The sequence below is a fragment of the Amblyomma mixtum genome, chromosome 1 (genome assembly GCF_055824585.1).
Source record: "Amblyomma mixtum isolate Tamu chromosome 1, ASM5582458v1, whole genome shotgun sequence".
NCBI lineage: Eukaryota > Metazoa > Arthropoda > Arachnida > Ixodida > Ixodidae > Amblyomma > Amblyomma mixtum.
The window spans coordinates 255,791,975-255,812,576 of NC_143012.1; the positions used below are offsets into that span (position 1 = coordinate 255,791,975).

Genomic DNA, 20,602 nt, shown 5'->3' on the forward strand with positions numbered 1-20,602 from the left:
TGAGCAGTCATGTCTTGATTGCATGGATGACATTTTTTACATTGGAAAATGCCAAACCACTGGACTGCTTATGTCCTTTGATTTCACCAGTCACTTCGCCAGCTAACCAAGCTAAGGCAATGTTGATAAAATATCATACAGCATGATAGATGACTGGAAACTGTTTACTGTTTGAGGAATTATTAAAATTCAGCACAACTGCAAACTTGCTCTGCACGCACCTTTGCTCAAGTGCAGATGAAATGGATCATATTTTAGGGGATTGTTTGCAGAAGGTCAGCCTGCCCGACTTGCTTTGTATCATTCCTATCACATGGCGACTTTCCACCATTAATTTAATCCTCACTCATTGCAGTTAGTTTAACCTCGTTAAAAAAGGCTGAGGCTTAACTTGGTTAAGCCTGGAGAATGCGAAGCATCATCGTGTCGCGTGATTTAGAGGCGCACAACCACAGCGACGGCGCAAGGTGGGCCCCCGTTTCTCCACTGTCGTGACGTCATTGTGTCACGTGGTGTGGCATCATGTGTCACATGATTTGGAGGCGCATAACCACGGTGAAGGGCTGAAGTGGTAGCTAAAGTAGTATGCTTCGTATAAAACGCAGTTGAACAGGCCTCGTGATTTCTTCTAATAGTTGTTGCCTCGTTATAGCAATATGCAACCTTGTTTGTAACTCTCGCATGCCAGCGGGCTTACCTGCATTGTATATACCGAGGAAAACTTAGCTGGCGTTTAGTGTGCTGTGGAGACGCGTGCACCGAGCACCCACACCATGTGACCGAATATACGTACACCAACGGAATGTCAGCCTTGCCAACGTGCACTTGTGTCTTCCACAGTCCGCATGGGCTTCACAGCCTAGAAAGCTGTTGTTGGAGGAATGGTGCCTAAAATTTAGCTCCATTTTTTAGGTGCTGAAGCGGATAGGGCCGCTGCAAAAACAAGGGGGTGCGGCAACAATTTCATCACCAGTACCAGATTTTGGTTGGCTTCACAGCACAGCTCACAAGCACACATGCCACAACACTTCATTGGAATGCCTTGTGAAGCATGCATGCTCCAGATGGACTGCTTGGGTGATGGCCGCTATCTGGTCGACGGAAATTGTTTTGTGCTTTCTTGTTTTTCACAGTTTGGCCTTGGCAAGCACACTGCCAAATGGTTTCAACCATGCTGCGAAAATGAAAAAACTGCTCATAGAACCAGAGAAGTGTAACGCACTCGCAGTGGGTTGTGTACAGCAAGAAGGTTGGAGAGTGGGGCATGGAAATTTGCTGCATTGAATCGGTACAGAAGTGTTGGGCACTATTACAAACCGACACATTAAATGTGAAATGGCCTGTGGGGTTCAGCGGAAGTTCATTAAATCCTGTTGTAAACTAAGTTTACTTTGCAAAAACGATATCAAGTACATTGGCTTCTACGGGAGCTTCCTAGCGGAATGGCAATTTCTTCGTGTTTATCATTTCGTTATAAACCATTTCGTTAATGAGGTTTGGCCTTAATGTGTAAGTTTGTTGGCTTGCTTTATGTCTGGGATCTCCATGAACAATGCAGAAAGGAAGCAAGTTTCAATTTACAAATTTAATCCGTGTAACTGTAATTATAACGAAACTTCATTATTAATTGCAGCCCATAAAAAAATGGGCTGACATGTACCCCCCAGTAACCTGCAAAATTGTAAAATCTTGGCTAGCCTGCTGTGCTTTCAATGCATTTTGGAACTGTTTGATTCAGAACTGTCAGCCTCTTCTTGAGTAGCACCCAAAGTATGCTTAGCAGCCAAAAGTGCTACATAATCATGATTTGAGCATATAGCATTCAGGTGTGAACAGCACTTTGGAAATGCATGACACAGTGGCAGGTTTAAAGTTGCTGACTATCTAGCTGCCGGTTGGGCAACATTTAAAGCTGTAGTCACTGCATCGTCAAATCCTAACAAGCCTCCTTGGTTTTTTGGGAGACTGTCTTTGGGTGAACTCTCCCAATTGCATGTCGTAAATAAATTCCTGCATTGACTTGCAGACTGATGAGAGAATGTGCTAACGGTAAGAAGGTGCTCTCAAGGATGCGCATGTTGTGCCACCCAGGACTCGAAGAAGTGGGGGTGTGTTGCAAACTGGGAGTCTTCCTATCTCTGTGGGGAAAGTACAAAACGCCCCTTGGAGAAGAAATCGACAACTGCACACGAAACTTACTCAGTTGTAGAAAAAAAAACGCTCAGCAGTGTTGGAGTACAGCAGCACTAGAAGCGCACCATTCATGTTGCAAGGGCTAAAAATAAGCTTGGGAGGGCTGGAGTTGGGACTTGTGAATAATCGGCTAAGGGGCCTGTAACAGTTTCCTCACTGCTGATTACATTGCTCTGCTACAGGGTTCCACTTGTACTGCCGGTGCCAATATGTAGAGTTGTAGAAGTAGCCGCATGCGAGCAGAAGAAGGGTAAATTAACATTTCACTTGTCGTGCATTTCTAGCAGTGCCATTTTACTGCGGAGACACACACGTGCATGAGCCTTAATTTCCTGAATTCCGTGGATTTTCTCATTTTTTGCGGAACTATTTTTTTAGTAGCCATATCTGTTTTTCTTTTTTAGTGATGATATTGTGTTTGTTGACATCAGTAGGAACGATACAATGATGGAAATTTGATTAATTTAATCGTCTGAATTCTTTTGAAAGGCGGAACCTGGAAATGACCAAAATTTTGCCGATGCCTTTTTACATGTCTCTCCCCTGATTCGCTCAAGCCAGCTAGTAGTGCACGAAGTGCTGCAGCTCTGTTAGCAAACGGCCTTGAGCCTCCCTTCCTAAATCAACAGCTTCATTCATTCATTTAGTGTACTGTGCAAACTCAGTGCATGTTAAAGGACTCAAGTGGTTGAAATTTCCGGAGCCCTTCACTACAGCGTCCCTCTTAGCCTGAGGCGCTTTAGAACGTTAAGCCCCATAAAGCATCACTCACTCACTCATTTCATTCATTCATTCATTCGTTCATTCTGTTAGCAATGCGCTTATATGCTTGCAAGGGATGTACTACCCTATTTTCACAAATGTAGCACATTTTTTCCTTAAGTTGTCTGCTTCAGAAAGCACTTTGCATTATATTTGGAACCAAACTACAAATGTAGCACAATTTTTTTTTTCGCTGATCTTTGACATACCTACAGCGAGCACACCCACAGCTTGTGAGCTGCGTTGGAAAGTCAACTTCTTGATGACCTTGGGCCACTGAGGTGCGCGCACGGCACGCACTAGTGAGAATGAGTTGCTGGGGACTCTAAAAGTCATGGTTCCCCACTGACTGATTGTAATCGTTTGGGTGCAAGTGTAGGAGCTTTTCCTCTGACTTTCTCTAACGACACTTGCAGACGGGCAAGATGGTGCGTAGCTTTTGGAAGAAATAATACCAAAAAAATTAGAAAAAAAAAAGACATAAAAGCTGAGGAAGACTCAGGAGAAGTGCTTGAATAAAAATGGCCTCCTATGTTTTCACGGTGTCTGCAACTCGCACATCTGTGGTTTTGTGTGACTTGTATTTCACTTTTGGCTGCAGTGTAGATCGTAAATTGTTGGCTTAATGTCCCAAAGGCTTAATGTCCCGTGGACTCTGAGCGACGAGGGCTCTGGATCAATGTAGGCCACCTAGGCTTCTTTATCATGCACCACCATCACACAGTAGTTTGGTTTGGTTTGGTTTGTGGAGTTTAACGTCCCAAAGCGACTAAGGATATGAGAGACGCCGTAGTGGAGGGCTCCGGAAATTTCGACCACCTGGGGTTCTTTAACGTGCACTGACATCGCACAGTGCACGGGCCTCGAATTTCTCCTCCAAGAAATCCAGCCGCCGCGGCCGGGATCGAACCCGCGTCTTCCGGGTCAGCAGCCGAGCACCATAACCACTGAGCCACCGCGGCGGCATCACACAGTAGTGTCTCTTTTCAGTTTGTTTTGTATGCAATAAGCTATGGAACAATAAGGCATTGCTTTTTGGATCATTTTTGTCCCTCAATATAACAGATTTATTATAGACGAAAGCAAAAACTCAGATCATCACCAAGGCAACAAAATTTGCCACCTTCTACTGTCGGAATGTCGGAATATCTACCGTCGGAAATCACCACTGTGTTTCAACTTCACTACCCTGAAACAAGTATTTCTGAAGCGTATTAAAAAACAAGTTTGCCTCTCCACGGGTGTTGAGACATTGCTATACTGTGCACTGTGCGAATGAAGTCTTCTAATCCAATGATATTTAGTTGTTTTATTTTTTTTCAAGTGCTGCTGGGCCTTGCGTACCGACTTAGGAACTTAGTTTCCCACCTAAAGCACGGGTACTCGGCGAATGCTTGTTTTGCTCCAGTAGGTGTCTAAAAAAGCCTGTTAAAGATGCGGGACATGCGATGTTTATTAATGTGAATGCTATATTGCTGTAGCAAATGCGTGTGCATGTTGTGAGTTGATTTATGGTAGCTCAAGATCACTGCTGTCATCACCATCACTGATTCCATTCACCATGTAAGATGAATGCCGTGAAAAGTTGCTTTCATTGCTGCCATTAAGGCAGCAGAGACATCAAATTTTTTCTTGTGTATTTTCTTCTTTCAAGTGATGTGTTAGGCAATAGGACTTATGGTTTACCACATGGTATAATAAGATGGTTAAATAATTTAAATTAAATTTCTTAATGCTGTTTCGGTTTCATCAACTGAACAATGGCCGTAATGTGTGAGGAGTGTTTAGGTAATGCAAGGCATGAAAAAAAACTGCAGTATAATCGCTGATACGTAGTTTTAAATCACTACAACGCTTAAGCCAGCTTGCTTCAAGAGCTAGAATGACAACGAATGGAACAATTGGCAATTATGTTGCAGTTATTTTCGTACCTCGCGTGATCTAAATATTTCTTGCACGTCACAGCCAACATTCGGTTGCTGTAACAACTGAACTTAGGAGCCACTTAGGAGCACTGATTGTGGAAATTAAACTTGAGATGTGTCAAGGGCACAGCCTTTAATGCAACTGAGAGCACTTTTAAAATCATCTAATGTCCATTTGTGCAGCAAGATTTGAAATCTCTTTATGAATGGGACATACAAAATTTAAAACCACAAATAAAGCCGTGATGGCCATTTTAGTATCCCCAGACCTTAGCGAGCAGGCACCGTTTGGCTGAGAAACAAGTTCTTGCCAGTTTCTGTGAGCCCCCTCATAGCTCATTAAAGTTTTGCTAGGTTAGGTAGGGCCTTGGCAAACTGAAGGACAGTTGCTAGATCTTGGGGCATTATGAATATAACAAACATGCTGGATTAAATTTGCTGCCAAGGGCTCTTCTCATGTCTAAAAAATGTCATTAGCAATAACCTGAGGCCTTCACACGAATTCTGTCATTAGCAAACAACAAACCTGAGGCCTTCACACGAATTCTCTCTTTGCAATTGTACATGATTAAAACAAGCTCAAGGCACCTGTGTACTAAATGTGTACTAAAGAGTACTAAATTTAGTCGAGCGTGGCACTACTGTAGGAGCTTGGTGCTGGCAGGCAGCTTCACTGATGACATAGCGCTAAAGACAGCCATCCACTGAATGGCACAGATGTAGGTGAAGGACGGCACTCAGACACACATTGGTTGACTTAAAAAGAAAAGACGTTCTTATTGTCAAAACGAGGACACCCCAACTATCTACATAGAGCAGTGCTTTGACCACCTGGGGAAGGTCACCACATTCCTGATATTCTTGATACCAAAAAAGTACTGCAGCATTCGATCAAAGCCCAGTCCAAATCCTCCATGTGGTGCCGAGCCATACTTTCGAAGGTCCAAGTACCTGATGGAAGAGAAAGGAATATGCCACACAATCATTAGTCTGCTCTCGCTCGGAGCATTTCCTCTCAATAAGTGGAGGTGCCAAGGGAAATAGGGAAGCCAGGATAGTCTACCCTTGTAAGATTAAGCGCTTGCATGTTTGCATGGCCAAAGCTTTTTCTTTTTTCGTTGGCATCACAGCACAAAGTGTTTTGCTGCAGTACAAAAAATCAATTAAACTATAATACATTTCTGAAGGCGCACATGTACTGGTCTAAAAGCCGGTACAGCGCAAGTCAGATAAATGTGATTAAGCAAATGGCAGCGTGTTGTGAAGTATAACTATAGTGCCTAGAATATTGCTAGTGTGCCGAGGGCGCCCGCTTGGATGGCTCGGATGGCAATGAAAGCCGCCGCCGGCCGTGCGGGGGCGCTGCTAGGCGCGAGTGTGCTGCTTCAGCACTCCAGTGTGCCCGCTTGCCTGTAAGCGTCCCGGATGCCAACATATTTCGGAGAATGTTCGTCTTAACCACTGATATCTACCCCGCCGGATCTTCGTAGGCGTTATTAACAGTTTCTGTCAGCACTGCTGAGTGAAAATGTTGTAGGTCTTTTGTTTTTATATTTACAGAAGGCAAAACGCAGCGTTGTGCGCGTGCCAGGTTCCGTTTTTTGTTCTGTATTTTGTTCTCTGCTTTGACATTTCTGTGAAAAAGCAGACGATAGCAGTTATCAGCCTAGTCATACAGTTTAGTGCGTGTATGTGTGTTTACATATCAATAATCTGGGAATGTTGTTGTTGTTGTAGCCTACGACAGAATGGCACATACCCACTCTGGGGGATCGGCCAAGAATCTGGGAATAAAAAATGGTACCCGGAACGATTTGAGCTTTTATTTCATCAGAGAAAGAGCTCTTTTTTTCGGCATCTCAACACAAGACAGTACAAATACACAATACAAAATACACAAGCTCAATACAAATTATGCAAACCGGCATTCGACTTTTCAGCTTTACCTTGAACTATTGGCAGTGCCGCAGCTTCAAATACTTCTGCCGCTGCCTTTGTCCTTGACGCTCTCTGTTCAAACCTTTCACAAGGAATCGAAGTCGCAAAAGAATGTAGAACTTAAGCACAGTTGCTAAAGTATTTTTTCCGTGTTCGGGACACCCTAGCTGAGGAAATGTCAAAGAGTGCAGACACTGCGCAAACTCCTGCATGCTGCCTTCGTGCAGCTTATTTTTACTAAAGAAAGCAGTGAATGCATCCTCCATGACCCTTACAGCCTTTGCTAAGTCATCAGTTGGATAAATCAGCCCACCGTTATCAAAATGAGCTGTGAACCAGGAGTCAGCATCGTTCTGTGCATCTATTCGGGTGGTGCACAACAGGGCTGCGCAGCTGGTGCACGGATTTCTAGCAACAGCTTTTCTAGCCACGTAGCCTGCAGCGTAATAAACTAAAGCTGAGTTGCTCTTTTTTTCAGAATATCCTTCATGGTCATCTTCAAGCTGAATGGATCGAAAAACATTCTCTGCTTCGTCAATGTTTCCACTGTCGAGAAGGCTGTCCAGTGTTTCTGAAAAGGACTTGCCTGCCACTTCAGGCACATCAGCAGTAGTTAAAAGGGATTTAACAACTGCAGGAGAGCAATTGCCTCCTCTTGGTGACCTTGCAAGGTTGTAAAATGACAAAAGGTTGACAGTTATCAGAAACTGTGATACAGTAGGGTGGTCGTTGCATCCTGAAGACTGTCTGATTATCCCAAAGAGATTTTCAAGTTTGTCTTGGCTCAAACGTGCAGTTAAGAGGTATTTGAAGCCTGCAACAGTGGTGAGGTGGGATAACAGCTCTAGAGTGCTTTTAATTGTGATCCTCAGCCCTGCAGCTGTACTTCCGGTCAAAAAGCCTCCTCCAGCTGGCTTAGCATTGGCCTCCCACTGATCTAAGTAGTCTAAAAATTCCTGCATGAACGTTACATTTGGACTGTCAGGCTTTAATGCTCTCGTGCTCACTCTTGCTGTCATAACTCAGATGAGTTTGTTGAACAGTTGAATGAAATCCTCAGTTGGCTGCACTACTTTGTACTGAGAGGTGACATGTTTTCTGTGCACAAAGAGCCCCTTGATAACCTCGTCCCCAAAAAGCTGAAAAGCGAGATTGACTTTCATTTTATCGAAGCAGTTGGGCTTGATATGTGCATGTGTAATGCTAGGCATGGCCTTTAGAGTTACGCTGTCACGATCTGCATCCCAGGCTGCCTGTATTATTCCACTGTGAACTGGGCCAGATGGTGTCAAATAGCCCTTGTGAACAAATCCATTTCTAACATTCTTAATTAAATGAGGAAAATCGGAAACGAAGAAGAGCTGCCTTGTAGGGTCCACAGGATGCTGTGTGCTGTTCTTGATGCGGCCATCTGCATAGACTAAAAAAAAAGGTGGTAATTGGATTTCTTCTATAAGTAACTGAATGCTTTTCACATGACGTCTAGAAATATAACAAGGAAATACAGTGGAACCTCGATTATACGACGTTCAGGGGACCGCGCGAAACCGTCGTATAATCCGGGTGTCGTATAATCGAATATCAAGCGTGATATTTTTTAAAAGCTGAACTTCATCGGCATCTTTTTTTTTTTTTTTTCGGAACACAAATGAAGCACATTTTGCCGGCACAGGGCTAGTCTTCAACAAACAAGATAAAATGGCCGTTGAGGCTGCCGTGAGCAGCGGGGCAGGGGCTCGCTTGCGCGGTTTTCTTGATAGGTGGAAAGATTAAGGCGCACGGGTTATCGGCTGGCTAAAGTGTGCCTACCGTATTTACTCGATTGTAAGCACCCCCTCTTTTACACGATCGCGATGCCCTAAGTGAGAGAGGGTGCTTATTCGAAAAATCTAAACTGACCCCCCCCCCCCTCCCCCCCCTCCGGGCCCCTCTTTTCGTGGCGAAATCTCGATGAAACGGGCGCGAAAAAAAAAACATTTTATTTAGGAAACATTCAAAAGAAAAATAGCTGCAGACAGTTCTGTGCCGCCATCTGTCTTGTAGTGTCGGAACACAGCAACACAAAAAGCGCCGTAGACGCCGCTGTCCTCGCTTTGGCAGCGCGGCCTCGCCCGCTTATCTGCTTTTTCAGCAGCGTCCGCCATTGCTGCGACGCGACGCGCGTCTTATCTTTTCTCTTTATCTTTCCTCTGATCTTTTAACTCTCCTCTATCTGCACTTGGCAGCGGTGGTGGCTTGGCTCGAGCCAGTCGGCAGGCCCGTGCAATTTCCTTTTCATCCTTCTCTCAGTCACAACAACAACGCGCAGGCCGCGCCTCCTCGGGACTCCGACTGCACAGGCTCGACGAAAAAGAGAGCAAGTGCACTTGGCGGCCTCGGCAACGCTCTCTTCCGTGCAAAAAAGGGGGTGCTTAGATTCGCATGCAAAGTTTTTTTTTTCCGAAATTTTTTTCCGAAAATAGGGGAGGGGGGGTTAGAATCGCGAAAATACGGCACATCCCGGCCTGCGTTTGCTGACGACCTTTTTTGACGGACGGTACGAGCCAAGCCAGACGTCGTACGAAGCGGGGTCCTTCTAAAATTTGCGTCGTATAACCGAGGTTTTTAATGCATTGTCTCTATGGGGGTTTTGCCGGGACCGCACAAATTCGTCGTAAAATGCGGGTCGTCGCATGACCGGGGGATGTATAATCGAGGTTCCACTGTACTAATAAAACAACGACAGTAGTAAATAGTGGATAGACATATTACCAAATTAAGGAGTCTACATAGGAAATACTTACAGAAATAAAACATTCACCTGAACACCGACAGAACAAAAAATTTATACAGCTGTCTATTAAAGAAGAGGTACTGTGATAACTGTTTTGCGCTCCTAAACTTTACCGAAGTCATACAGTTATCTTTAGGGCGATCATCCTTACACTGATGAATACTCAACATACTTCAATATATTTGATACAAGCTACAGCGTCAGCTTATCAAGCGAAGGCTTAATATAATGAGCACAGTAAAGATTCCGTATATTGTTCTATCCTGGCTATTTTTTTCTCCACATGACACAAATCTGCATGGCAATCTCACCTTGTACACCCAAGCGCCGCCACATGCTCCGGTACCAGCTGGCGCCGTCACATGTTATAGTGTCTACAAATAAGCCAGCTTGTTCTGAAAGAATAGTGGCTTCTACAAGGATCTTTGCAAGAGTTGGCGCCTTCACATTCCCTCTGGAAGCGAAAATTCCAAGTATCTGCGTCCAGTTTCCTGAAACAGGGGCAAGTGAGAATAATACGGATATGTGTTGCTGGCAAGTGCTAAAATTGTACATCTAGAAAATGTAATTTCAAACAGCTTACCTGTGAATGGCTGGAACAGTACAATCATACCGTGGTCCGCCAGAATGCCTTTTTGGTCACTTGATGATTGGTCGCCAAGGTCAACGAAACCCTCAATGCCACCTGAATTGCAAAAAAAAAAATGGGATAATACTGAGCCCTGTATTCTTTCTTACGCCATTTCCAAATTTTTACCTATGCAGCAATTCAGGTTGAGCATTGATTTTCTAAAGTTAAATTGGAATGTGCCTTTGGAACTAGGCACCTGAAAATTAAACCGATGATTTCATGCATTGTGGACATGGGAGTAAAACTCACCGTTAGATTTCACGTCAAGGTGCTCTGACAACTTCAGTTCGTCGATTACGAGACCACCATGACGGCTGAAGGCATCCATGTCCTTTGTTTTTTCCCCGAGGGCAGCGTACACTTTAGGATTCAGTCCAAAGCAACCCTTGAAGCGTTGTGGATATTTCTTAAGGCAGGTTCGACCTGGAAGTACCATGACTTTTTCTTTCCGCAAATGTTCATAAAGTCTGGGACTGCGCATCCGCATCATTATGCACTCAACAATCCATTCGTCAGAGTAAGCCATTCCTCTGACTGATTTTCGTTGAGCAGCCGCGAAGCAGTTCTTGACTGCAAGTTGCTGTTTCTGAGGGAGAGTCCGAATCCTAGCTTCTAGAGCCTCTTCGGTGATTGATTTATTTTCTTCTTTCATTCGAGCCACTTGTTCCTGCACACTGGCAAGTTTCTTTTTTGTCCTTCTCAAGTTGCGGGAGATGTTCTGGCGTTTATTTTTCTCACTGCTGGTCCTTTTCTGCTTCTTCAACCTGCACATTCGGTTTTGAGCAAGCACTCGCTGGTATTTGCATTGGGCACAGGAACTTCCTTCAGTTTCCGTTGTTAGCAAGCACCTTGCTGCAAAGTACATCTTCCTGTACTGGATATGTTTGCTTGACACTGGCTTTATGCCACTCCCACAGCAAAGGACCATCACAGAAACTTTCTGTACCAGCAATTCTGCCTCGCTACGCGTTGTAAGCACCTGCTTGCTGTGCTCCCTTCCTCGCAAGTGCACAGTGGCTAAAACAGTCCCCCCTGCAGGCAAGGCCTTGCTAAATGTAACCATTCTTTCAATGAACAAAGTTTCGAAATTATTTGCTTCGGCTTCGCACAAAGCATAGCACAAATTTTCACCGGACGCACTTGGGACTTTCATCCATGCAATCGGGATGCAGATATCACTAAATGGGTGGCCACTCTCGGCTGATGGCAGCTGTACAGCCTGGCTGTCACTTTGCGACGGCCGCGGTGACTCTTTCTCTGAACCGACCCTTTCGACGGGGTTGATGCCGGCAGCGGCATCGTCATGACAGGCAGAACTATCAATATTATCTTTTGCACTGCTATCGGTCACATCGAACGGCTCAGATTTGTTTCGGCGCCGTTTTGGAGTAGGCTCCTGCAAACAAAGGTTCCTCACCTTTCTCTTGAGTGCTTTTTTGGGCACTAGATGCTTGGGATATTGCTCAAACAATGTTGGCACGGCATCAGGTGTTAGACGCGGTTTTTCTCGAGCTATCTCGTTCACCGCGCCGTTCACAGTCACCTTGAATGAACGTTCAATGTATTGCTCCTCAAAATGTTTCTCGCACACCACGGATGCTGGTGTCAACCGCCGGTCCTTTCTTTTTATCAGTCTTTCCCACTCCAGCAATCGCGCAGCGTCGGTGGGAGCAGTAAACAAAGAAACATGCTGCTTATTCGAACGGTACCCACTTGTACACAGCGGGACGAAACACGTTCTCTCCTTGCTCTGTCTCTTTGGTTTGGACATGTTGTGTCGATAGCACGTGATGAAGTGGCACCAAACATTAACCCTGTGCCTCGGTGAAGAGCAGATACGGACACAAGGCAGACAATAACGGGCGCACAGCAGCAACAGCTTTCAAACGTGTGACTTTACGATGCGAAAGTGCCGCGTCGTCTGCTGTGGCAGTGCCCTCCCGACAAGCAGCGCCATCTGTCGCCTGCAGTGGGCTTTCATCGGAAACGCAGCCATCCTCTCCCATAGCGGAGCCCTTGCGCTCGTCACACTAGCAGTATTCTAGGCACTATAGTATAACTCATAGGTTTTCTAGGATATTCCAATGTGTGGTTTCAAGTAAAGACATCTAATTTCACATGCCAGACTGCAGTTTCACTAGTACGATGGAGCTCATCTGGAATGTGGCCACACTGCTATACCTGTGTGGTCGTAACACTGGAAGGCTGGAACTGGACTGCTTATACAGGGTCGTCTACTCTTAGTGCAAACACTCGAGCACATGTCCATGCTCTCTGGAGGGCTACTGCATCCAATAGGGCCACGCATCGAAGCAAAGTGGTAGATGACGCAAAGCACCATGTCCAAGTCCATCTTCAGCACCACTTTGGTGCTATGAGTGGCTTGTTGCAAGCAGTGGCCCTCTAAAGAGTGCAGCCACGCGCTCGCGTTTTCACTTTAAGAGTGGTTGGCCCTGTACATGTCTGTAGTATAAAAAGCTTCTTTCTTTCTGAGCACACATTAGCTGCACGAGATGAAGAGTTCGAACGACTGTGTGAATACTGTGCAGGAGAATTCTGTTCTTGGTAAGAGCACTGCCTTACCAGGAGAAAGCCTCGGCCATTCCCAGAGCCTGCATTCGTTCAGCAAGAGCCGTGGCATCGTCTTCCCTGAGACTCCCTCCGCACAGCTCACCTCCGACGGGTGCTAGCAGGTCAAATCCTTCAACCTGTTCGAGGAACGCAAGGAAAAATATGGCAGCTTTTGAGACGTCTGCGCAGAGCATCTGATGAAGCTCATCTGAGGCGCCGAGTTGTTTTGGCGGCTAGGAGCATGTAAAACGAAGCATTACCAAAACTGTGTGGCTGCACCTGATCATCAAGTGCTTGATTCCACTACAGGACCACCAGTGCATATTTGGCCACTTCCTAGGCTTCAGTGGAAAAAAATTCGGAGGACACTAAAGTTCCACATTAAGGGTATGAAGTGATAACCTAGTAGGTGTAGCAGGCATCACGATTAAGTGATGTAATTAAGATCGCAAGTAAAATGCTGATCTACAACATGAAATCATGTTACTCAGAAGAGTGCGAGGTGAACACAAAGAATGCATGGTAAAACACAAGCCATGACTGACTGCGATACTGCCAGGAGAGAAAACTGATTCGTTCAGTGAAAGTAACTGTGCACGATTGGCATGAACACGAACGGTGCTGAGCAATGGCTCTGTCTTGTCTTCCATGGCGCTGTGCTGCGGTACTCCTCGGCTCGTTTTAGTTCTGGTGGCTGCTGCATGCCGGCACCACTACACCAATCAGTTGTGCCAAGCTGCCACGCCAGCCGATCACAGCAAATTTTAAAGCGATAGCTTTGTCGCTCACAACCAAAGCATGGCCAACGTTGACGATGCCAGATTTTCTGCATAATGGGGCCCTTGAAGTGATTGCTTTCAAGCGTAGCACCCGGAAACGTAACAGCAGGATTCTACTATAATATTATTAACAATTGATTACGAGGAATGGAAAGGCACAGGAACTATCTCATTCTTGGTAGACACCTGAACTACACCGTGACCTGAAGCACACCATGGAGGGGAGAGGGGGGGGGGAGTAAACAAAGGAATACAGAAAGAGGCACTGTAGTGGAGGTCTCTGGGTTAATTCTGACCATCTTATGTATTTAGCCTCTTATCATATGAATGTTTGGGCTGACCACCTAACAAGAGAACCTAAAGAAAGAAGCATAGGTCTATAGCAGACTCATTTTGATATGAGTGAAACAAAAGAAAATCTCGGGAAAATATAAACATTTAACTGACTTGGAGTTCTTCCACTGCTATATCTTTCATAGTCAATGAGCTGCTTTCAGATGAAAAACTCAAGATATATTTCACGATCACAGAGGGGTTGTCCAACTCCATGATGTGGAGTGATAACAGACCTAGAACAAACATCTCAAACAATTGCATACACAAAGACACCCTGCAGAAAAAAAATTCACTTGGAGGCCCACATGAATGGAGACACTTACTGTGCCAGTATCATCCGCTGTGCGCTTCATGTAGAAGGGCTTCAATGCCGAAGGAAAGTGTGTCACAAACAGTGGTTTCCCACCAGCACATTGCTTTACCAGGTATTCTTCATGCTGTGCTCCAAAGTCCTGACCCCACTGCAAAACAGACAACATAGCCAACATGGCCACATGCAACGCTCTGCTGATAATGCAGACCAACTTTCTGTCATGATGGAAAGATTCATGGCTAGAACAAAATTTGTGAGATCTCTGAAGCACATCAAAATGAGAGGCTACAATGTTCGCGACATAATGGCGCTTTCTCGCATACAGTAATACCTGGGTAGAGAAAAATGGCCAGAGCAAGTAAGGCCTATGTATGTGAACATTGTTGCACTGCAGTATCACATAGTCCACACACACGAGCTCTAAAGACATCACTTTTTGTATACGCGTTCAAATGTAACAAAGCTGTAGGGCTCAGTAATAACAATGCAACTTACCTCAATACTTTGAATTCCATCTTTTGCACTCTGCAGAGCATTGATGCACTCGCTGTATGTCATCCTACAAAAAAAACAGTCACACAAGGTTTGTTCTGTTGCAATAAGTAAAACCTCAAGGCAGGCCGCAACAATGTGCGTCAAGTGCCATTGACCCGAACCTCGGCACTGGGCACTGGGGATCACGACCGTAGTCCCTGTTGAACGCAGGCTGATGCTCACTGTTTAATGAGTGAACTTTTGACAGAGACCAATTATTTTGATATGAGATACAAAAATTCAGATCCCCCATTCAAAATATCGCATTAATGGGGTACTGAGAATAACTCCATTCACTCTGTGATGTTAATAAAAACGAGCGTTTGGCCTTTCATGACCATGATGAAGCTCGTTCGACAGCAAAAAACAAATTTATTGGTAAGAAAATTGGATTTAAAGATGGCACATTTTTTTCCCCACCACTCAGTTCAAACTCGTGATGTAAAATGCCGAAAGGGACTCTGTGGTCAGCAGATGAAAGTGGATGGCATAGCACCAGAGATCTACAAAAAACAATTGTTTACTAGTTTTTACTAGTTTTTTACAGCTTGAAAAAGGCTGCTGCCAGCAATACCTGCATTTAATTTTTTGGCCTTTCCTCATAAAAAGCACCATTTTCAGTGAAACTAGCCTTTCTGTCATTAGAATGTGGTAGTCTAATGATACAGGCCAAGTTGAATTTCTTTTCAGTGTCCCCTTAACATTTGGAATTTTCTCCATAAGACTTGCGGGTTGGGTTTATTGGGTTTATTGGGGTTTAATGTCCCAAAGCGACTGAGGCTATGAGAGACGCCGTAGTGAAGGGCTCCGGAAATTTCGACCACCTGGGGTTCTTTAACGTGCACTGACATCGCACAGCACACGGGCCTCTAGAATTTCGCCTTCATCGAAATTCAGCCGCCGCGGCCGGGATCGAACCCGTGTCTTTCGGGTCAGCAGCCGAGCGCCGTAACCACTGAGCCACCGCAGCGGGGCCATAAGACTTGCCTGAGTGAATCCATGCCTTAGGTAAAAATCCACATCACATGACAATTTTTCAAACTGTACATGACAATGACTTTTGGTCCCTGGCACACTGATGGGCAAAGTCCCACACATCATTAGCAAAAAATAATACACACAGCATGCTAAAAAAGATATCCTGTTGCATGCAGTAGATATCAAAGGGCCCCTGTCCAGATTCTGACACTTTAAATGAGGCAGCGCAGCACATAGATCAGGTGACTGTAACTGTATTAGCAAAATTAATATTAGAGTCATAGAGTCATATGTACTGTATAAAATTGTGAAAAACTTGAACCAAAGCTCGTTCCACTCCATCTTGACATGGCCGCTCTCCTCATACATACAAGTGGTCGCAAAGACGTGATGTGTCAGGCCCAAAGAATTTCACCGGCTGATCATCGTGACTCTGGTAAGTGACAGGCCTGCATTAGCTTAGCTTCACATTGTCTGACAAATCGTTAGCAGTGGTATGGAAGCCACCTTCACAGGGCAGTCGTTTGCAGGCATGCCTGGTTGGCTTGAGGACAAAAGCTACCAGGGAAAATTTGATCCCATGATGATAACTGCTGCTGTGCACAACAGAGAATTTGCATTACACCCTTACCTATTGTCAAGCCCTCCAACCCATAGTAAATGAGGGCACCACAGAGATCCGAATCACTTTGGGATTTAAAAACAGCCAAGGTGAAGTCAGTTTTAGGAAAGTGAAAGGGGATTCGATTCACACAGAAAGAAAAAGAGGATAAGAGGGTTGCTAGATGAGAGCATGAAAGTAGTTTAGACAGGGAGTAAAGGAAACTGGTAGGGGTGTGCGAATAGTGGTTTTTTGATTCGAAGCGAATTCGAAGCGAATAGCGATTTTCTTCGAATAATTTCGAAGCGAATAGTTCGAATAGTACTTCTGGCACTAAAAAGAGGCTGAGTGACAGTAGGCATTTCCAAAACCATTTATTTTCCCAACACACGATGCCATTACACACTGCACTGAGGCTTTATTTAAAACCACACTTCAAAATTTTAACACCTAGAGTGAACAATTTTTACTGGCAATTTATACTGGAAGAACAACTTTTACATTCCCAGACTAGCATTCCCTCGAGCAAGAATGGAAACGGCTGTACAAAACTCGCGCCGCAAGCGAAACGTCATTCGCACCGCTGGCGCGTCCTGGCTAAATTGTCCCCGGTAGTACTTCCGAGCAGCACTCAGCATCGCGCTTCCATCAAGAATGCTCTCAGCCTCCAACGTATCGGAGTGCCCGAGTTGCGGCGACGGAGTTCGGCACACCACCGAAGATGGCTCAATGCCCTGATTACGGCGGCGTTCCGTTCCCATCAACGCGCAAGCAGTAATAGCAAGAAAAGACGCCAGTCGTAGATGCCGAGCGTTAACGGCAGTAATCTTCCACGGGTGCACAATAAGCTTAGCGTTATCACACGCTAAAGGCGCCCTTCCCATTGATGTAAGTATACACTTCGGCGACATCGAGTCCCCGCGCTGCCGCTGAGTTTTTCGCGCATCCGCCGGTAATATGATGGCTTGCTTGAAAGCTGCCGAGAACGGTCGCTCATGTTCCGTACGCATGATTCGTCACCTGACTGGGTGAAGCGATAGCGCGGTAGGGCTGCGTGTTTATCTTCGCATCTGTCCTATCTGGTAATCTTTTCCGCAACTCTAACGGAAAAAAAAAAAAAATCGAGAGGCGGTGGAGCGGGCGCGGCTTCGGTGCTTATCTGATCTTCCAGCCAGCGTCCGCCGCGGCGGACGCGGTTGTTGCGTTGTGTGACGCGCGTCTTTTATCGTTTTTCTTTCTTTCCTCTTATCTTTGAACTCTCCTCTATCTGCACGTGGCAGCGGTGGTGGCTCGGCTAGAGCCAGTGGGCAGGCCCGTACACTTTCCTTTTCATCCTTCGCTCAGTCGCAACAACAACAGTAAACTGAGGTTTCTTGTTTTGAAGCTTAGACGACCGATGGCTGTGCTCTTCCTTCTTTGCGTCTGCCTCGACACGGTGGCAGCGACGCGGCTTATGGCAGCCTTAGTGCGGAGGCTCGGAGACGGACAGAACGCAGGATCTTCCGCAAGAGCGCGTCGCCCTCACCTTTATTTCGTTTGTAGCTGGGTTCGCACGCCGACCTGGTTGTGATTCGTGTATTGATTGACCCCCGAGCGTTGAAAGCGCGATAAAAAAAAAAAGCCATCTATGCGGCAATACTCGGAACTGAAACCACATAAAGCAAGCGGGCAAGCGCCCCAGAAACACTATTCGCGCGAGGCGAATACTTCGAAATTTCGAATACCGAGAATTCGGTTCGAAGCGAATATCGAATACCGTGCTATTCGATCGAATATTCGAAATTATCGAATATTCGCACACCCCTAGAAACTGGCATGAAGAGCTCAGTGAAGGCACGCTCAGGAGTTGTATTTATTTGTAAGGTGACAACTCTCACCACGCCGATATAAGGGGTGCTGAGGATTGTGTATATAATAACTCGAACTCAGCATAAAGCTGACTGATTTGGTTTGGCCAGCCCGGCAAGTTGGGCCTCCTTTACTAGAACATGTTTTAGTACCAGTAAGCTTAACTGTGGTAAAAGTAGAATTTGATAGTAGTAATTTGTTGTTCTCAATTACTATTTCATCATGTACAAAAAAGGCAGTAAAAATCATGAAATGTGTGAACAGAAATTAGGGCATAAATTATAGTGAGGGAAATGTCTGGCATTATTTGCACAAACACAAGGTTTTAGAAACCATGATGGTGGCCACTGGCAGCTGCCCATGAAATGAGAAGTCCTTGAAGAAATGGCAACATTTGCTGAACAGTCACATAGATACTGATGAAGCTGGGATGTATTTTTGCCAAAGGAGGAAATTTTATCTTGGCAGCAAACTAGCATGGCTACCTCAATACTGAAATTCAAATTTAGCAAAAGTAGTCCAACTGCAACAATTCAGAAGAACAATTTATGTAAGACCAAGCACAGCAGGTGTTACAAATCAGCCCCTCAAACACAGCCGACATTGCTGCTCAGCATTGTTTCATTGGCAACTATAACATTCAACTTACGGAATGAAGCACAACCTCCCAAGACTAACCTGGCAAAAGGCTCATCCAATGCGGCCTGTACAGATTCAAAGTGACCCGCAGGGGAATTTCTCAACACTGTAGCTATGTCTTGCTGGGATGAACTGACAAGACTGGTGAAGACTGCCTTCATGGTGTCTTCCGTCCTCTGCATGATTGTAGCACAGAGCACTTGAGCAAAGAAGGATGTGTAAAGCAGGTGTGTTGGACAGGCTAGAGCCTGTCATTGACAGCAATGATGGATATTTTCTCATTCCTTCTAAATTTACAGGACTACTGACATATTCATCATGTTAAAAATGAAGGGAGCATGCGGGGGACTTAATGTGACCCTCACTTCGAAATGTTTTGCTGTACCTCTGTTCACGTCTGCCTGATCTCTACTAGAATAACACCATCTGCCGGGCTAGTTGGTTGCGATCCATATGCATCTTCTCCTTCTTCTTACTGTGTTGTGTTCATGCTGCTGATAAATATATGATCTCTACTGTTACACCAAAATATCTGCCAAATTTAACCGATTATTCTTCCAATTAACCTCCCTGCCTTTCCTCTTCTTCCTCCTCCTCCTCTGTCAAATTCAAATGCAGAAAGCTACCAGAAACAAAAACTAATTTTTTTTTTTTTCAGTAATTATCGTTTCAAAGAATAAAAAGGATTGCTGAACGGATTAAGACAAGCAAGGAGAAACTGATCATGAGGTTTCTGTGTCCAAGCAGCATACAAAAATTACACTAGAAGCTCAACAAAGCTCAGCGATGTCGTACAGAAAACTCGGGTGCAATTACAAAATTAGAACTTCAGAACAAGTTTTTTCAAATGAACTGAGTGAAAAATATTAAATTATTCGGTGCACTAGTGGCATTTACTAGAATATGGCACAGAAATTTCAAAAAGTTCACTAGTACGTTTGGTTATTCTGGTTATCAGAGTCCATTTTCCTCCCAAATGTTGCTAGAACTACTTTTATTGTTTCTCCATGCAAAATTTTTATGCTGTGTACACAGCAGGCTTGTAGTTTTTTCTCCTTTACATCTCCTAGAATCATAAAATATCCAAATTAAAAGTTTATGGGGTTTAACGTCCCAAAGCGACTAAGGCTATGAGAGACGCCGTAGTGGAGGGCTCCGGGAATTTCGACCACCAGGGGTTCTTTAACGTGCACTGACACCGCACAGTACACGGGCCTCTAGAATTTCTCCTCCAAAGAAATTCAACCGCCGCGGCTGGGATCGAACCCGCGTCTTTCGGCAATTAAACAATAGCTATTAACAATTGGCTGAAGAAACTTGATATATTAGACAGCTTTTAGTGAAACCTCCAGTGACAAAAATATTTGATACGGTACAGTGCAAAGCTTAATGGAAATTTGTGATTGAAATCTTCGCATTTCGCTATATTTTTTAAAAGGCTGCCAAATGAATACAACTCAACAAATGCACTTTTCCTCCAGGAGAACAAAACCAATTCAAGCAGAAATCTCATAATAGCTGCAGTTTCTCCAAATTTGTCTTTTGCGTATGTTGTGTCGATGAAACAACTACTTTCGCCCCCAGTAACATCACAGCTGTTGCTGTCACTTATATAGCTGTGCTATAGTGGTGCATATTGATTGCAGTGACAGTGCCAAGGTGAGGCCGGTCGCCACTCCCAAAAATTTGGCGAGCCAAAGGAAAATCTGGCATGCGCTTCGTTCAGACTCCGACAAGGACAATTCATGATAGTGCAGCCTGCACTTGCACCCGTCGCTGGG

At 44.9% G+C, this 20,602-nt stretch overlaps 1 protein-coding gene across 5 annotated transcripts in view; it reads right to left on the reverse strand.

Annotated features, from left to right (window-relative positions):
• Positions 1–5,632: 5,632 nt before the first annotated feature.
• The window catches only part of AsnRS-m (asparagine--tRNA ligase, mitochondrial), a 34,414-nt gene continuing 19,444 nt past the window's right edge, over positions 5,633–20,602 (reverse strand). For 3 of the 5 annotated variants that reach the window (XM_089565775.1, XM_089565773.1, XM_089565777.1), the window contains 5 exons: positions 18,861–18,997; positions 14,717–14,780; positions 14,232–14,369; positions 12,806–12,930; positions 5,633–5,831 (listed from right to left, as the gene is read on the reverse strand). In XM_089565775.1, the coding sequence (XP_089421901.1) occupies positions 5,687–5,831; positions 12,806–12,930; positions 14,232–14,369; positions 14,717–14,780; positions 18,861–18,997 (609 nt within the window). In that variant the 3' untranslated portion in view covers positions 5,633–5,686. Of the gene's footprint in view, positions 5,832–10,525; positions 10,646–12,805; positions 12,931–14,231; positions 14,370–14,716; positions 14,781–18,860; positions 18,998–20,602 lie in introns of those variants that run through there. The other 2 variants (XM_089565774.1, XM_089565776.1) reach the window with 2 other exon arrangements.